At 43.2% G+C, this 17,687-nt stretch overlaps 1 protein-coding gene across 3 annotated transcripts in view; it reads left to right on the forward strand.

The window, feature by feature from the left end:
- The first annotated feature begins 830 nt into the window (after positions 1-830).
- LOC139397139 (polypeptide N-acetylgalactosaminyltransferase 13-like) overlaps positions 831-17,687 on the forward strand; it is a 54,358-nt gene continuing 37,501 nt past the window's right edge. For 2 of the 3 annotated variants that reach the window (XM_071144015.1, XM_071144019.1), the window contains exons 1-2: positions 890-1,255; positions 6,392-6,654. In XM_071144015.1, the coding sequence (XP_071000116.1) occupies positions 6,513-6,654 (142 nt within the window). In that variant the 5' untranslated portion in view covers positions 890-1,255; positions 6,392-6,512. Of the gene's footprint in view, positions 1,256-6,391; positions 6,655-17,687 lie in introns of all 3 variants that reach the window. The other variant, XM_071144025.1, reaches the window with a different exon arrangement.

The following is a 17,687-nucleotide window of genomic DNA, read 5'->3' on the forward strand; positions in this document are numbered from 1 at the left end:
AGAATTTGTAACATCATATCTTCGCAAATTGGTAACATATTGTACATTTTACTAATTCGTAACATATTGTATATTTTTCAAATGTGTAACATATTATACAAATTGTAATTCAAAAACATATCATAAGAAATTAGCGATTGGCATCCAAAAATTAATACATACAATACGAAACATACTAAATGGAGAGTCTCAGATTTACTTACAGAATAATACAAAATGCTCTGAGACCAGGTTGTGGCATGAGAACAGAGCAGTGCTAACATAGTAAACCTAGGTATAGGTTACAAAACTGGCACTCAAAACATTTTCTGTTCAGTTTTGCTGTGATGATAATTAGGGCCAGATTGAGAAATGATTCATTCTTCTGGATAATATTGGTTTGTATAAGGTGCCAACTTTGCTCCTAATTTAGGTTGAATTGATTTTGAATTGTTCATATATCAATTCAAATTTTGGAAACACCAAACGACAATCACACAATTTGAACAAAGACAAATAACTATCTACTGACTATTTAACGTTATAGATCCTACATATTAACTCATTATTAACTGTGTATAAACTACTTATATTTTCAGATATAGCCTACAAATAATTCATACCACGAATATATTATATTATGTATTGTAGGATATTTCAATATGTCGTGTGTAACCTATGTATTAGAGTTTTGTGCTTTAGGCTATTTCCCATATGATGCACACTGAAAGAAATACATTTACCAGACGCCCTTGATGCTCAGGATCAGCAGGACTTCCTGATCGACGTGACTTGCAACCAATTACGGATGAATAAAAGGACTATTGCCTCTATAGTTTTCATGGTAGATTGCACCAGAACGTATCGCCTGTCCGTTACCCCGTTATACATTATTCTTTCCGAGAACAGGTGGATACAAAGACATATCATTTTGCGCTGCATAGAATGTTAGAGATTACAGGGGAACTTGTTTAGGCTACAATATATCGGTAGTCTACGTGTCGCGTCGGGGGGACTGCGGTACATCTGAAGACGGACTAGCAAAGACTGTCAAGCAAGGAAGATTGCCAACCAGCAACATCATCGTAAAATTATGCTCTTCATTCAGATACAGGTTTCCCGTCTGCGGAACATTTGGATTGATAGTTTGATTTACCATTTCAACCATTCAAAAATGATTAGTGAATTACATTAGTGCTGTTAACCCAATGCAACACGTTGCTGGCAAGCGAGACATCATTGTGCCATTAATTGATTACAATAAGACATATTTTCTGTAAGTATTGTACAAAATGACATGTTTCTTGAATGACGTGCTTTCATCTTTCAGCATTCAGACAATGTCATAAGAGATGGCTACAGTAGAAATGTTCATTTGGAATATAGCATGTTCTAGTGTTCCGTCTATTAATTACTAGATTCTAGACTGTCAATTAGATATTGCAGGAATGTAAGCTCCTATATCAGCCTGCTGCTGATATAGGCTGTATCTACAATATTTGTTGTAGCATTGTCGCTAAGCTTTCCAATTAGATAATCTTAGTCTTGAATGTAGGAATGATATCGATGAGCTGTAGCCTGGATATACACCTGTCCTTCTGCAGCAGTTTGAAGTCAATACCCTACTCATCCATCATAATGACAAGATTGTTGTGGAGGTCCGATATCAAGGATGACATTTTGCCACACAATTGTTCTAGCAATTTACCTTTCGATATAGTGCTGTGAGGCCGGGTTGGGGGTCATTCAAAAATGGGAAAATCTTTGACACAAATAGCTTCGCTTTTTTTTTTGCTTCTCTTCACTTATTGAACAGTCATTGAAAACAGATGGCCTATTGTAATTATTGAATTGTAATTTCAGTATTACTTCCTGAATTGACTGCCTTGTATTCAAATTGAACCCAACCCTGCAGTGAGACACTGGTAACAGTTGAAGTGGTAGTAGCCAGTGGGTTCTCAAATAGGTCAACAAGTTAAGTCTCACTTAGCCTATTTGTTACGGACACGTTGTCTTTAGATCAGTTCAGCTGTATAAAGACAACAGATGAATCGATATGTTCCCTTTTAGCTTCTATTTATCGGTCTGCTGCTGAGTGGAGGGAGTGTGCGCTTGGCTTTCCACCATATCACACCCTGTGGGTTGTCTCTCACTTCATAATGGTCTCGATGAATCGAGTGGTACGATACTTACATTACGTCCTCTTCCTGGGGATCTACCGTCCTATAGGTTTTCCGGTCCAACCCTCATAAAGCGTAGCCTCGTACGACCATCCTGATCTCGTGAGCTTGGGATGGATATAAGTGCACAGAATGGGCACCTGGAGGAAAATGGGGGAGGGTCATGCTTTTTCAATTTCAGTCAAGGGGAGGATTTAGTATTTTCTTTTTTCAATATAGTCCAGGGGAGGGTCATGTACTTTGTAAATAATGAAATGTTGATATTTGTCAGTGTTTTGGAATTTGTTGCTTATTAGGCTATATATCGATGTGTGGCTGATGCCGCCCCTCATCTCTGATTCTTCGCTGGGCGTGCGCCTATAGGCTATTTAGTGTGGTCTCAATCAAACGATCCATAGCCTATAGGCTACGAAGTGCATGCTCGGAGAAGAACAGAACAAAGTTATATTCACAAGATAGCTTCTGAGATGGTGTAAATACAACTAAGCTGCATTAGACACTGCAATGGATATTACAATCCTGAGCCCCGGCATGCTCTGCTCTTGCTGATTCCATTTTTTTTGTGTGTGCTGCCTAACCAATGGCTGTGCTGTGTAGGTCTATGATGGCAGTTCAGGAGGAGAGTCAAAGGCTTCTTCTGAAAATAATTTATGATTAGGCCTAGTCCAAATAATCTAGTCTTGCACGCGGACTGGCCTATAGCCTATGCTCTGTTTGGTTTGAGAATGAGAGTTCGAAGCTACATCCTTCTATAGCCGAGGAGACCAAAAAAATGGACTTTGCTTGAAAAGTAATCTAATTCTGTCAGTATCAATTGATTAAAGATATTCACTTTCTGTACAGTAGAAGATGTTTAAACCCAGACAGCTTTTAGGGAAACACTTGTGACCCTCTCAAGTTGGGTTAAGCCACAGAAGAAGAGTAGCCAGCAGTGTCACTAGGTCTACTCTGTCTGGGTAGGTTAACTTGTGGAAGTACCATGCTCAGATTCCTAACGAAGTCTCAGATTCAATTATTTGCAAAAAAAGGGGACAGTTTCATTGCAGACAAGACACACTGATTTAGAATTTGAGAAATATGATCAGATGAACACATGGGCCTATCTCTCTGTCCATTCTTATTATAAATAACGTTCACTCCCTAAGTTCACCAGATCAGGATGGTAGTGTGAGACTAACCAAAGCACACCTGTTTTTACTAATTAGCTGCTCACCCAGACCTTTAAATAGCTGAATCAGGTATGTTGGGTTACGGCTGGACTGAACCTACAGGACGGTATCTCCAGGATGAGAGTTGTGGGGCCCTGCCCAATAGATATGCCACTAAAGTATTCCCTCGTGTACTTTAGTAGCACAGCCCACCTCTTCCCTTTGTTATTGACGTCGTCACAGCACCCCATTGGATCGGAGCGACGGACGGACTTAAGAGGATCAGCCCTCTAGTCCATCCTGATAATCATTTCCTGTCCCCTGAATGCCTAACGCTGGACGATTTGTGCTGATTTATCCTTTTCTGAACATTGTAAAAGATTGGGCTCAAAGTGCTCCCTGTCATAATGCTTATATCAGTGGCCCTGGAGTGTACCTAAGTGAGCTTGTATTAAGAGAAGTTCAGTCTGCTTCTTGAGTGAAGAATAATGTACTTCAGATAATTCTGCATCTGGGATTCCAGAATAAACCAGTCAGAACTGATAGAGGACATTAGAGCTGAATTGCCATTGTTTGAACTTTAGAGCAGCCTTGTTTGATGTGTAGGAGTATGGGTACAGTCAAACAGTAACTGTCAGTGTCAGAGGTGCCAAAAAAATGTTACACTTCTGGCCCGTGGGTTAAAGCGTCAAAGCGTCGCCACGGTCAATAAGGTTTGCGTTGTTCCGACAAGTGTTTTCAGCTGAAATGTATGCTGTAATGAGGGGAGAGACCTTGTTGTAGTGCACTGCTCAACAGACAGGAAATATTCATCCGTGCAGATGGTTGGACTAATGACCCAGCCGCTTCAGAGGGGGAACGCGAGCGTCGCCTCCAGCCTGGTTGGTGGCACCAGACCCAAACATTGCACTCGACAGTTCTAAGCAGATGGCCGCGGGAAAACACAGCAGACATGTTTCCGAGTTGTTTTTTTCTTCTTCTCTCTGCAGAAATTAGCATAGAATTCAATATGATGAAAGTAGCGTGGAGTAAGGTTCCAGCGGTCTAGTGTTACTAGGCGTTGGTCTCTTTCATTTCAATCAGATTCATGATGTGTTTGAAATAGAGGATTTGAATACCTTATCACCGGAATCTATACATTTTTATGGTTTGCGAAAAGTCTGCAACGGATGACAACATTGCACACAAAGGAGTCTTTATTTTATTAGACTGCCATTCTCAAGGCCATTTTGGGGCTAATGTCCCACCTTAGATGTCCTGTAAATTTGGTTAAGCTTTGTAGGTCTACTTATGACAGAAAGCGGCCAATGATGAACCATTGTCAGTGTTACCGGTTGTTTACGGGGCTGTGACGCTACTAATAAACATGACTGGGTGACCAGGCTTATTTTTGGAAGCGATAGCAGTTAACTCAGGACAGGCTTGTCATCTACTGTGATTGACGTATACAGGAAGCAGAGGGGGATGTTGTGAGCGCAACGACGTTGAGGGAGGGTTGAGGTCAACTATATCTTGCTGAACGGATGGCCATCCATTTTTCATTTCAGAGAGGTCCGATTTTCTCCCTGTAGCCCTTATTACAAATAACATTCACTCCCTAAGTTCACCAGATCAGGATGGTAGTGCGAGGCTAACCAAAGCACACCTGTTTTTACTAATTAGCTGCTCACCCAGACCTTTAAATAGCGGAATCAGGTATGTTGGGTTAGGCCTGGACTGAACCTACAGGACGGTATCTTTGTTTTTGGAAGCGATAACAGTCAACTCAGGACAGGCTTGTCATCTACTGTGATGGACGTATACAGGAAGCAGAGAGGGATGTTGTGAGCGCAAAGACTGCACTACGCTGCACCTACGCAGCAGGAGAATGATAAGGAAATGGGAGAGTCAGATTTCCTTCTGGGGATGAGCCTAGAGGGGTGTTATAAGAACCCTTCATTGGCATAGGGCCTTGAGCATATTGGAGGATGATATGGGTAAACAAAAATGCGCACACATACACACACACACACATACACACACACACACACACACACACACACACACACACACACACACACACACACACACCACTTCAACGTACACCAAGGGGGTTTCTGTTTTCAGTTGTATTTTTGCGTGTGGTTATGTGACTGCGTTTATGGAAACTCAATGCCCCACAGAACACTCCAATACCAGAATTTGTGTGTAAGACAGAAATATTTGATAGCCTTTTATGCCATTTAATATGGTCTAATTTCCCCCCGAAACTAAAACGCAAGACTTTGGGATCATGGATAGCTCTTATTGCTTTACAGGATATTTAAAGGGAAAGTACCACAGTGCAGACCTTTCAGTCAAAGCAACCTTCTTGTACATCCTAACATTGGATTGGAGACATTTGTAGGAGGAAAATAGAAAACGTGCAAAGCATGCTCTATTTCAGTTGTGATCTAATCCATCACTATCGTAACAAAGTTGTCAGGTGGATATGAATTAATATTATGAAAAGAGTGTCCATTTTGTTAACATTGTCTATTTATTCTCTTCGGACTGCTTCTTTTAGAGCGGTCTTGTCCGGCACATCTATTGTGATTTTACACACACACAGTTTCATACAGGGAGAATTGAATGCAGCTTGTTGCCTCTGTAAACCAGTAATTCTCCTTAGAGAAAGTCACATTACATAGCAAATTGTGTTTTTTTTTCATGTGGAATACTAGTGAGGTATTCATTTCATTCCATTGAGATTTCTGTTCCGCACAAACATTCTCATTGGACTGAAATCTATCTGCCTGGTCTAGGCAAATCTGCCAATAAACCACAGATGATATGCAGACTCTCTGAGGAAGGAATTAGCTTTCTGCTTTTCTCTCTCAAATGGAAAAATACCAAGTCATTGTCAACAACCGTGTTCCATACGAAAAGACATGTTCAAAGGAAGTTAGCTGTTGGTGGAAGCTGTATGGTGAAATCAATGAATTCTCCTCAGTTTCATTGTCACAATGTTCACTCTTAACATTTCATCAATTAAATGTTATCTTTTCATTTCTCAAAGTTCTCTCTCCAACCGGGTCTGTCTGTTTTTCTCTCCTCTCTCTGTAGTGGGATGACATCCCGGTGTGTCTCCCCTCCGTTACCTTGTTTAGTCTCCAGAGTTCCTGCTTTCTGTCAGGGGCCAGCCTGCTGATTCCTCTCTGCCGCCACGTCACGTCACGGGGGGCCGATGCGGCGTTTCGTATACTGTAAGGTGGTGCTGACCACCTCGCTTGTCTGGGTGCTGGTGGATGTCTTCCTGCTGCTCTACTTCAGTGAATGTAACAAATGTGACGACAGGAAGGACCACTCACTGCTGCCTGCTCTCAGAGGTGAGCCCGAAATTAAATCAACTTTATTAATCCCATGAGGTGAAATTTAGGTTTCTCACCAGCAAGACACAAACAACAACGCCAAAAGCATACGTCAGAGACGCATAGACAATGCACCGATGGTTGGTGAAACAAGCACAACTGATGACTTCCATAGAAGCCAATGGATTTGATACTATAGTCTTAAAACCTAATCAAACATACATTAGAGCGTTTGCTCTGTAGATGTGGGTTTGTGGCCCTGTGAAACAGTCACCATGACTCAGGCTAGACAGACATTTATTTGACACAGATTGACACAGCTCGACACGGTAGTCCAACTCAAACAAGTAATTGTCCGATGTAAACACTGTAGTCCTATTCAAATTACACTATTCTCATGCTATTACTTTTGGGAAGTTTGGAGAACAAACACCAAAGTAACTTCAAAGAAAAGCAATGGAGTTACTAATAAACTTGTTGAATCTCAGCCTGGGTGCACAATTAAGAGAAAAACACTTGAGAATGAGAAAAGGGGTTGCGTTTCAAATGGCACCCTATTCCCTGTATACTACACTACTTTTGACCAGCGTTCATAGGGCTCTGGCTGAAGCTAGTGCACTTTATAGGGAATAGGGTACCATTTGGGATACACTATGCCTTGATCCAACTGTTGGCTTCAGTTGGATCTTCCGTATCCCTGTTTAATCAAGCTTATCCACAGGAGTGTCCTTTCCTTCTCTGGCCCAGTATTTCCCGACATGGCCTTTCCAGTAAGCAGGTTTACAAGTGGCCAGCTAAGCTGCTTTCAAGGTTGGAATTGGGGAGAAACCTCTGCCAGAATGGAGCTAAAAAGTTACGTGGCCTTCTCGATTCCAGACTCATTTCCATCACAACAAGTGCCTGAAGTTAGAGTACATAGGAGTTACTTATGCTCTTAGTTGAATTGAAATGGTGTTATCTGGTTTGGCACATGCGCTCAGCATTGAGGTCATTTTCCGACTAAATATGTCAGTGTAAGCTTTTGGGGGAATTAATGGCTTAGGATTTTGGCAGTCTGTCACCCATTCTCTCTGTTGCTTTAAGAGGCTCCAATGAACATCGTAAAATGTATTTGGTTGGCCTAATGGTCTTTGATCCTTGTATTACACATGTTAATATTATTTAGTTTAGGCCTTTTTTGACATTCTTAAAGGGATAGTTCACCAGTATGTCATTATGTCATTTGGGTGAATCCCTTAAATAAAGTGCACGTACGTGGAGTATACCAAACATTAGGAACCCTCAGAACAGCCTCAATTCATCAGGGCATGGACTCTACAAGGTGTCAAAAGCGTTCCACAGGGATGCTGGCCCATGTTGACTCCATTGCTTTCCACAGCTGTGTCAAGTTGGCTGGATGTCCTTAGGATGATAGACCATTCTTGATACACACAGGAAACTGTTGAGTGATGCAGTTCTTGACACAAACCGGTGCGCCTGGCACCTACTACCATACCCTATTCAATGATGATCTTTTTGGCCTTCCTGTGACATCGGGTGCTGTAGGTGTCATGGAGGGCAGATAGTTTGCCTTTAGTGATGCGTTGTGCAGACCACACCACCCTCTGGAGAGCCTTGCGGTTGAGGGCGGTGCAGTTACCATACCAGGCTGTGATACAGCCTGATAGGATGCTCTCGATTGTGCATCTGTAAACATTTGTCAGGGTTTTGGGTGACAAGCCAAATTTCTTCAGCCTCCTGAGGTTTAGGAGGCACTGTTGCGCCTTCTTCACCTCACTGTCTGTGTGGGTGGACCATTTCAGTTTGCCTGATGTGTACGCGGAGGAACTTAAAACGTTCCACCTTCTCCACTGCTGTCTCTTCGATGTGGAAAGGGGGGTGCTCCCTCTGCTGTTTCCTGAAGTCCACGATCATCTCCTTTGTTTTGTTGACCTTAAGTGAGAGGTTATTTTCCTGACACCACACTCCGAGTGCCCTCATCCCTCAGTCTCGTCATTGTTGGCAATCAAGCACACTACTGTTGTGTCATCTGCAAACTTGATGATTGAGTTGGAGGTGTGCATGGCCACGCAATCGTGGGTGAACAGGGAGTACAGGAGGGGGCTGAGCACACACCCTTGTGGGGCCCCAGTCTTGAGGTTCAGCGAAGTGGAGATGTTGTTTCCTACCTTCACCACCTGGGGGCGGCCCGTCAGAAAGTCTAGGACCCAATTACACAGGGCGGGGTTGAGGCCCAGGACCTCCAGTTTGATGATGAGCTTGGTGGGTACTATGGTGTTGAATGCTGAGCTGTAGTCAATGAACAGCATTCTTACATACAGTTGGGCAAAAAAGTATTTAGTCAGCCACCAATGTGCAAGTTCTCCCACTTAAAAAGATGAGAGGCCTGTAATTTTCATCATAGGTACACTTCAACTATGACAGACAAAATGAGAAAAAAAATCTAGAAAATCACATTGTAGGATTTTTTATGAATTTATTTGCAAATTATGGTGGAAAATAAGTATTTGGTCACCTACAAACAAGCAAGATTTCAGGCTCTCACAGACCTGTAACAACTTCTTTAAGAGGCTTCTCTGTCCTCCACTCTTTACCTGTACTTACCTGTACAGTCACACTCCAAACTCCACTATGGCCAAGACCAAAGAGCTGTCAAAGGACACCAGAAACAAAATTGTAGACCTGCACCAGGCTGGGAAGACTGAATCTGCAATAGGTAAGCAGCTTGGTTTGAAGAAATCAACTGTGGGAGCAATTATTAGGAAATGGAAGACATACAAGACCACTGATAATCTCCCTCGATCTGGGGCTCCACACAAGATCTCACCCCGTGGGGTCAAAATGATCACAAGAACGGTGAGCAAAAATTCCAGAACCACACGGGGGGACCTAGTGAATGACCTGCAGAGAGCTGGGACCAAAGTAACAAAGCCTACCATCAGTAACACACTATGCCGCCAGGGACTCAAATCCTGCAGTGCCAGACGTGTCCCCCTGCTTAAGCCAGTACATGTCCAGGCCCGTCTGAAGTTTGCTAGAGAGCATTTGGATGATCCAGAAGAAGATTGGGAGAATGTCATATGGTCAGATGAAACCAAAATATAACTTTTTGGTAAAAACTCAACTCGTCGTGTTTGGAGGACAAAGAATGCTGAGTTGCATCCAAAGAACACCATACCTACTGTCAAGCATGGGGGTGGAAACAGCATGCTTTGGGGCTGTTTTTCTGCAAAGGGCCCAGGACGACTGATCCGTGTAAAGGAAAGAATGAATGGGGCCATGTATCGTGAGATTTTGAGTGAAAACCTCCTTCCATCAGCAAGGGTATTGGAGATGAAACGTGGCTGGGTCTTTCAGCATGACAATGATCCCAAACACATCGCCCGGGCAACGAAGGAGTGGCTTCATAAGAAGCATTTCAAGGTCCTGGAGTGGCCTAGCCAGTCTCCAGATCTCAACCCCATAGAAAATCTTTGGAGGGAGTTGAAAGTCCATGTTGCCCAGCAACAGCCCCAAAACATCACTGCTCTAGAGGAGATCTGCATGGAGGAATGGGCCAAAATACCAGCAACAGTGTGTGAAAACCTTGCAGAAAACGTTTGATCTCTGTCATTGCCAACAAAGGGTATATATATACAGTGCCTTGTGAAAGTATTCGGCTCCCTTGAACTTTGCGACCTTTTGCCACATTTCAGGCTTCAAACATAAAGATATAAAACTGTATTTTTTTGTGAAGAATCAACAACAAGTGGGACACAATCATGAAGTGGAACAACATTTATTGGATATTTCAAACTTTTTTAACAAATCAAAAACTGAAAAATTGGGCGTGCAAAATTATTCAGCCCCTTTACTTTCAGTGCAGCAAACTCTCTCCAGAAGTTCAGTGAGGATCTCCGAATGATCCAATGTTGACCTAAATGACTAATGATGATAAATACAATCCACCTGTGTGTAATCAAGTCTCCGTATAAATGCACCTGCACTGTGATAGTCTCAGAGGTCCGTCAAAAGCGCAGAGAGCATCATGAAGAACAAGGAACACACCAGGCAGGTCCGAGATACTGTTGTGAAGAAGTTTAAAGCCGGATTTGGATACAAAAAGATTTCCCAAGCTTTAAACATCCCAAGGAGCACTGTGCACTGTGATAATATTGAAATGGAAGGAGTATCAGACCACTGCAAATCTACCAAGACCTGGCCGTCCCTCTAAACTTTCAGCTCATACAAGGAGAAGACTGATCAGAGATGCAGCCAAGAGGCCCATGATCACTCTGGATGAACTGCAGAGATCTACAGCTGAGGTGGGAGACTCTGTCCATAGGACAACAATCAGTCGTATATCCCACAAATCTGGCCTTTATGGAAGAGTGGCAAGAAGAAAGCCATTTCTTAAAGATATCCATAAAAAGTGTTGTTTAAAGTTTGCCACAAGCCACCTGGGAGACACACCAAACATGTGGAAGAAGGTGCTCTGGTCAGATGAAACCAAAATTGAACTTTTTGGCAACAATGCAAAACGTTATGTTTGGCGTAAAAGCAACACAGCTGAACACACCATCCCCACTGTCAAACATGGTGGTGGCAGCATCATGGTTTGAGCCTGCTTTTCTTCAGCAGGGACAGGGAAGATGGTTAAAATTGATGGGAAGATGGATGGAGCCAAATACAGGACCATTCTGGAAGAAAACCTGATGGAGTCTGCGAAAGACCTGAGACTGGGACAGAGATTTGTCTTCCAACAAGACAATGATCCAAAACATAAAGCAAAATCTACAATGGAATGGTTCAAAAATAAACATATCCAGGTGTTAGAATGGCCAAGTCAAAGTCCAGACCTGAATCCAATCGAGAATCTGTGGAAAGAACTGAAAACTGCTGTTCACAAATGCTCTCCATCCAACCTCACTGAGCTCGAGCTGTTTTGCAAGGAGGAATGGGAAAAAATTTCAGTCTCTCAATGTGCAAAACTGATAGAGACATACCCCAAGCGACTTACAGCTGTAATCGCAGCAAAAGGTGGCGCTACAAAGTATTAACTTAAGGGGGCTGAATAATTTTGCACGCCCAATTTTTCAGTTTTTGATTTGTTAAAAAAGTTTGAAATATCCAATAAATGTCGTTCCACTTCATGATTGTGTCCCACTTGTTGTTGATTCTTCACAAAAAAATACAGTTTTATATCTTTATGTTTGAAGCCTGAAATGTGGCAAAAGGTCGCAAAGTTCAAGGGGGCCGAATACTTTCACAAGGCACTGTATATATAACAAAGTATTGAGATAAACTTTTGTTATTGACCAAATACTTATTTTCCACCATAATTTGCAAATACATTCATTTAAAATCCTACAATGCGATTTTCTGGATTTTTTCCCCCCTCATTTTGTCTGTCATAGTTGAAGTGTACCTATGATGAAAATTACAGGCCTCTCTCATATTTTTAAGTGGGAGAACTTGCACAAATGGTGGCTGACTAAATATTTTTTTGCCCCACTGTAGGTATTTCTCTTGTCAGATGGGATAGGGCAATGTGCAGCATGATGGCGATTGCATCGTCTGTGGACCTGTTGGGGCGGTATGCAAACTGAAGTGGGTCTAGGGTGATGGTGATATGTATTACACCCGCGCGTGGTGCAATCAATATGCTGATAAAATTTAGGTAACCTTGTTCTCAAATTTGCTTTGTTAAAATCCCCAGCTACAATAAATGCAGCCTCAGGATATATGGTTTACATAGAGTCCAGTGAAGTTCCTTGAGGGCCGTCTTGGTGTCTGCTTGAGGGGGAATGTGCACCGCTATGACGATAATTGACGGGAATTCTCTTGGGAGATAATATGACTAGCATGCGTCCCCGCCCTTCCTCTTCCCAGAGAGGAGAATATCCCTGCCGGCGCGATGCATGGAGAAGCCCGGTGGCTGAACCGATTCCGACAACATATCCCGAGAGAGCTATGTTTCCGTGAAACAGAGAATGTTACAATCTCGGATGTCTCTCTGGAAGGCAACCCTTGCTCGAATTTCATCTACCTTGTTGTCAAGAGACTGGACATTGGCGAGTAGTATACTCAATCCATGTCTCAAATGTATCAAGGCTTAAAAATCCTTCTTTAACCTGTCTCCTCCCCTTAATTTACACTGATTGAAGTGACATCAATAAGGGATCACAGCGTTCACCTGCATTCACCTTGTCAGTCTGTCATGGAAAGAGTGTGCTTAATGCTTTGTATACTCAGTGTATGACTACAATACATTTATATACTGCAGTTTCTGTGTAGTATTGTAGAATTTGTATTTTATTGTGTAGCAAAACATGTCTTTTACACATGTTGGTTTTAGATCGGATGATTACCTATGATATCCATTTGTGGTAATTATGCAACCAAATGTATTACATCAATTTACAAGCCGTACAATATTATACAACCATATAAGCACCACACTATGACTAAGGAATCGCAACTTATGAAGTCCTACAGTAAGCCATATGGATTGGATCACTCTCAATTGCATTATATCTCATTTGGACAAGTGGACGCCGATTCTAGCGTGTACACAATCTAGTCAATAGTGGACTTTTAAAGAATGTTTGATTCCAGGTGAGGGTAGGTACACCTCAGCGGTGGCTCGGTCTATGTTGGGTACTGCATAAAGTTATGATTTGAGTGTTATTAGTTGTATATCCTGTCAATACGACACATGATATACACCGTCCAATGACATGCTTACTTGCAGGTTCCTTCGACATTGCAACAAGAAATAAAAGATAAGAGTACCAACAGAAAGGAAACGGGTGCCGTTTGATGTTAAACCCAACAAAAAGGTTGACGAAAGCTGTGCAAGAGGGTAAAGCGTTTGGTCATGGGTAAGCCATTGTTGCAGACATCAGAAGTATTCAGTAACCACCAACTTCACTAAATAGCTTATTGATTTTATTAATCAATTATGTACATGTAGTCAGCATTGTTTGTTCCCAGAACATTCTGTGCCATCTCTTGGTGTACAGTGGAACTGTACAGTGGCTCCTATAAAAGAATGTCCTCTAGTTTAGACAGAATTATGTTTTTCTGTTTTTGAAGCTATCAAAAATACATAAAACAATACTGACCACATTGTGTTTCAAACCTTCTATAATCTTGGAATTTAGGATATACTTACAGAAAAATGCCAATTTTCCTAGCAGTGTGTTTGTGTAAGCACTAAGCCAGCAGTGTCAATTTCCTTTCAATTCGTGCCACATTAAGACCTAGACAACCCAGTGAGGGGAGTTCCTAACTAATTAATGACCTTAATTCATCAATCAAGTACAAGGGAAGAGCGCAAACCCACAGTCACTTGGCCCTCCAGGAATTGAGTTTGATACCCTTGCACTAAGCCAATTGAGTGACTTCACCAAGTGCTAGCCCTTTATAGTGCACTACTTTTGACCAGAGCCCTACAGGGTCCTTGGTCAAAGGTAGTGATCTAAATAGGGAGCCATATGAGATGCATCCAGTCTCTTAACGCAGCAACCTTGTACAGGCTACAAAGTCCCCTTCCACTCTACAAAGTAAAATAAGCATAGAAAGGGCTTGAGGATGTTGGAAATCAAGCTAAGATCATATAATATAATCAGAGCCGCCTGCAGATCAATGTGATATCCCACATGGCTTGAGCCTTTGCTCCCACTTGATAAGCAGGCTTCACAGCCTTTCTGGAGAGAATCAATGATTCCAATTTGAGTTTGAAAATCACATTGGGAACTGCTGATGGAAACCAAAAGAGCACAGTTCTTTTGAAATGGAAAACAAAATGTAAAATGACTTCGATTGCCATTTGAGTAATTTAGCAGATGCTTCTATCCAGAGTGACTTAGTTAATGCATTAATCTTAAGCTAGGTGCGACAACATACAGGCATAGTAAACAGCTACTTTATTGAGGAAAAGTATATCAGCAAAGTCAGAGCTAGAGGGGGGGGCGCGGGGGCACTCCGCTGTCCTAGCTTCAGGGGGAAGCTGGTTCCGCCATTGGGGTGCCATGCCAGGACAGAAGAGCTTGGACTGAGCGGGAGTTGCCCTCCCGTAGGGGTGGGAGGACCAAGAGACCAGAGGTGGCAGAACGGAGTGCATGGGTTGGGATATAGAGTTTGAGCATAGCCTGAAGGTAGGGAGGGGCAGTTCCTCTTGCTGCACTTTAGGCAAGTACCATGGTCTTGTAGTGGATATGAGCTTCGACTGGAAGCCAGTGGAGTGTGCGGAAGAGCGGGGTGACATGGGAGAACATGGGAAGGTTGAAAACCAGGTGGGATGCAGTGTTCTGAATAAGTTGCAGGGGTTTGATGGCACAAGCAGGGAGCCCAGCCAACAGGGAGTTGCAGTAGTCCAGACGGGAGATGACCAGTGCCTGGATTAGGACCTGCGCTGCTTCAAGGTGAGGTAGGGTCGTACTCTATGGATGTTGTAGAGCATGAACCTGCAGGAGTGAGTCACTGCTTTGACGTTTGCAGAGAACGACCGGGTGTTGTCCAGGGTCACGCCAAGGTTCTTTGCACTCTGGGAGGGTGACATTGTGGAGTTGTCAGCGTGATAAGAGTTCTTTGAGCGGGCAGGCCTTACCCGGGAGGAAGAGAAGCTCAGTTTTGTGGAGGTTGAGCTTGAGGCCGACATCCAAGATGAGATATCTGCCAGGCATGAAGAGATGCGCGTCACCACCTGGGTGACAGAAGGAGGGAAGGAGAAAAGTAGTTGAGTGTCATCCGCATAGCAATGATAGAGACCATGTGAGAACATGATGTAGCCGAGTGACTTGGTGTATAGAGAGGGCCTAGAACTTATCAAGGGGTCAAGCTCATTGAGGAACTCTCCCAGGGCACCTGCTGGGCGATAGATGAAAGCAATGTTAAGCATGAGTGGACAAGTGACAGCATATAATTAAAATGAGATGGATTTGAAAGAGGGAATGAAAGAGAAAATCTCCAGTTTTGAGAAATTAGTAGCCCTGCGCCACAACCGCGACGACCAGATGCTTTCGGACTATGAGAGAAAATGTAGTCAGATGGAGAAGCAGTGTTCTCTGGGGTTATCCATGTCTCCGTCAGGGCCCCCCCCCCAAAAAAAATCAAGGGATTGAATGGCAGCATAGACTGAGATTAACTCTGCGTTCTTGACCGCAGTTCCAAACGCTGCCAGAGACCCAAAATTGCACAGAGGTTGTGAGCGCAGGGTACACTAAATTAGAAGGGATGTAGCCAAGGTGTGGGGAGCGTCTATAAAGCCTACAGGGGAGAGGAGTGTACAGGTATCAAAAACCCATACGGTAGTTACCAAAAATACAACAACAAAAAAGCTACATGAGATCAGGAAAATCAATAGGTAAGATGCTCTTTCCTTTCTCGAACAACTCGGCAGAACCGTCTCCGTTTCAGCGACGAGACCACCGCTAATACGGCCGCCGTTTGGAAACCAGTAGAGACTGAAGTACTAACACTCATTTCTAATTGCCTAGCAGGGGTGAAGAGCACAACCCCCCCCCCCCCCCCCCTGGACTAATTGCTGATTGCCTCGGAGAGGAGAAACCACTCCCCCTCCAGTACAGCCACTGATTACCAAACAAGTCACAAATTGCCCTGCCCCTCGATCCTGGTTGATGTGTCAACAATCATCTGCAGCATATGAGCAGTCAGCAGTTCACACAGCAAGTAGGCCTCTGGGAAGACGGGCAGCACTTCAAGTAGGTGGCCCTAGCTAGCAAAAAAGACGGTACTAGACCACAACAGATAAAGACAAAAAATATCCGGAGTCCTCTAGCTATAGAATGGCGCACCACATAGCCGCTGTTGCAGTAAGCTCTTAGCACTGTCACTTGTGGATTGCAATACTGGATACTGAATTCGTACTTATTTGTCCATTTAATAACTCAACAAAAGTTTTAAGTAGGCTAATCGATTAATCTCCATTTATGTCCCCCCCAAAACTGTAAACAGATGTTTTACAGGAAAGAGGAATGAAAGAATAGAGCACTCTTGTTTTTGCTCAACACTATTGACCGTGTCTCTACAGACCCGTTGTATGTGAGTGTGAAGACCGTGTAGCAGTAATTGCTGACAAAATCACTGGACAAGGACTAGGGCTGGAGTTACTGTTGTCGTGGTCCATGTCAGGGGGTCAGTAATGGGTTTGTTGGGCTGAAGAGCCAGAGAAAAGGGCAGATGCCGCAGTCATTTTTTTAATTTCTAAGCCCGAGGATAATATTGAGCAGTTCACTTGAACTTGTGAGGATACTGTGCATGTTTTCATATAGAAATCATTACATTGGTGGGTGTCTGGTCACCTGGAGGCTCTCTCTCTATCTCTCTCTGAAAAACACTGTCGTGAAAAGAGCACGACAATGCCTCTTCCCCCTCCGGAGGCTAAAAATATTTTGCACGGGCCCTCAGATCCTCAAAAAGTTATACTGCTGCACCACTGAGAGCATCTTGACTGGCTGCATCACCGCTTGGTATGGAAAATGCTTGGCATCCGACCGCAAGGCACTACAGAGGGTAGTGCGTACTGCGCGCTACATCACTGGGGCCGAGCTCCCTGACATCAAGGATCTCTCTCTATACCAGGTGGTGTCAGAGGAAGGCCCCAAAAAGGCTCAAAGACTCCAGCCACCCAAGCCACAGACTGGTCTCTCTGCTACAGCACGGCAAGCGGTACCAATGCACCAAGTCTGGAACCAACAAGACCCTGAACAGCTTCTTCCCCCAAGTCATAAGACTTCTCAACAAGACTTCTAAATAGCTAATCAAATTGTTACCTGCAAATGGTTACCTCTGTTGCACTGACTCTATGCACACACACTGTACTCTACCCACAGTCTCACACATACTTACACTGACACCCCAACACACACACGCACACGCGCACACACACCATATGTTTCAAGTTATTAGTTGTGTTGTATGTACAGGATATACATGTATGTACAGGATATACAACTAAATGCTTACTTGCAGGTTCCTTCTCGACAATACAATAACAATAACAAATAATATAAGAGAATAAAACGAACATAAATTAAATGGGTGCC

The sequence above is a fragment of the Oncorhynchus clarkii genome, chromosome 3 (genome assembly GCF_045791955.1).
Source record: "Oncorhynchus clarkii lewisi isolate Uvic-CL-2024 chromosome 3, UVic_Ocla_1.0, whole genome shotgun sequence".
NCBI lineage: Eukaryota > Metazoa > Chordata > Actinopteri > Salmoniformes > Salmonidae > Oncorhynchus > Oncorhynchus clarkii.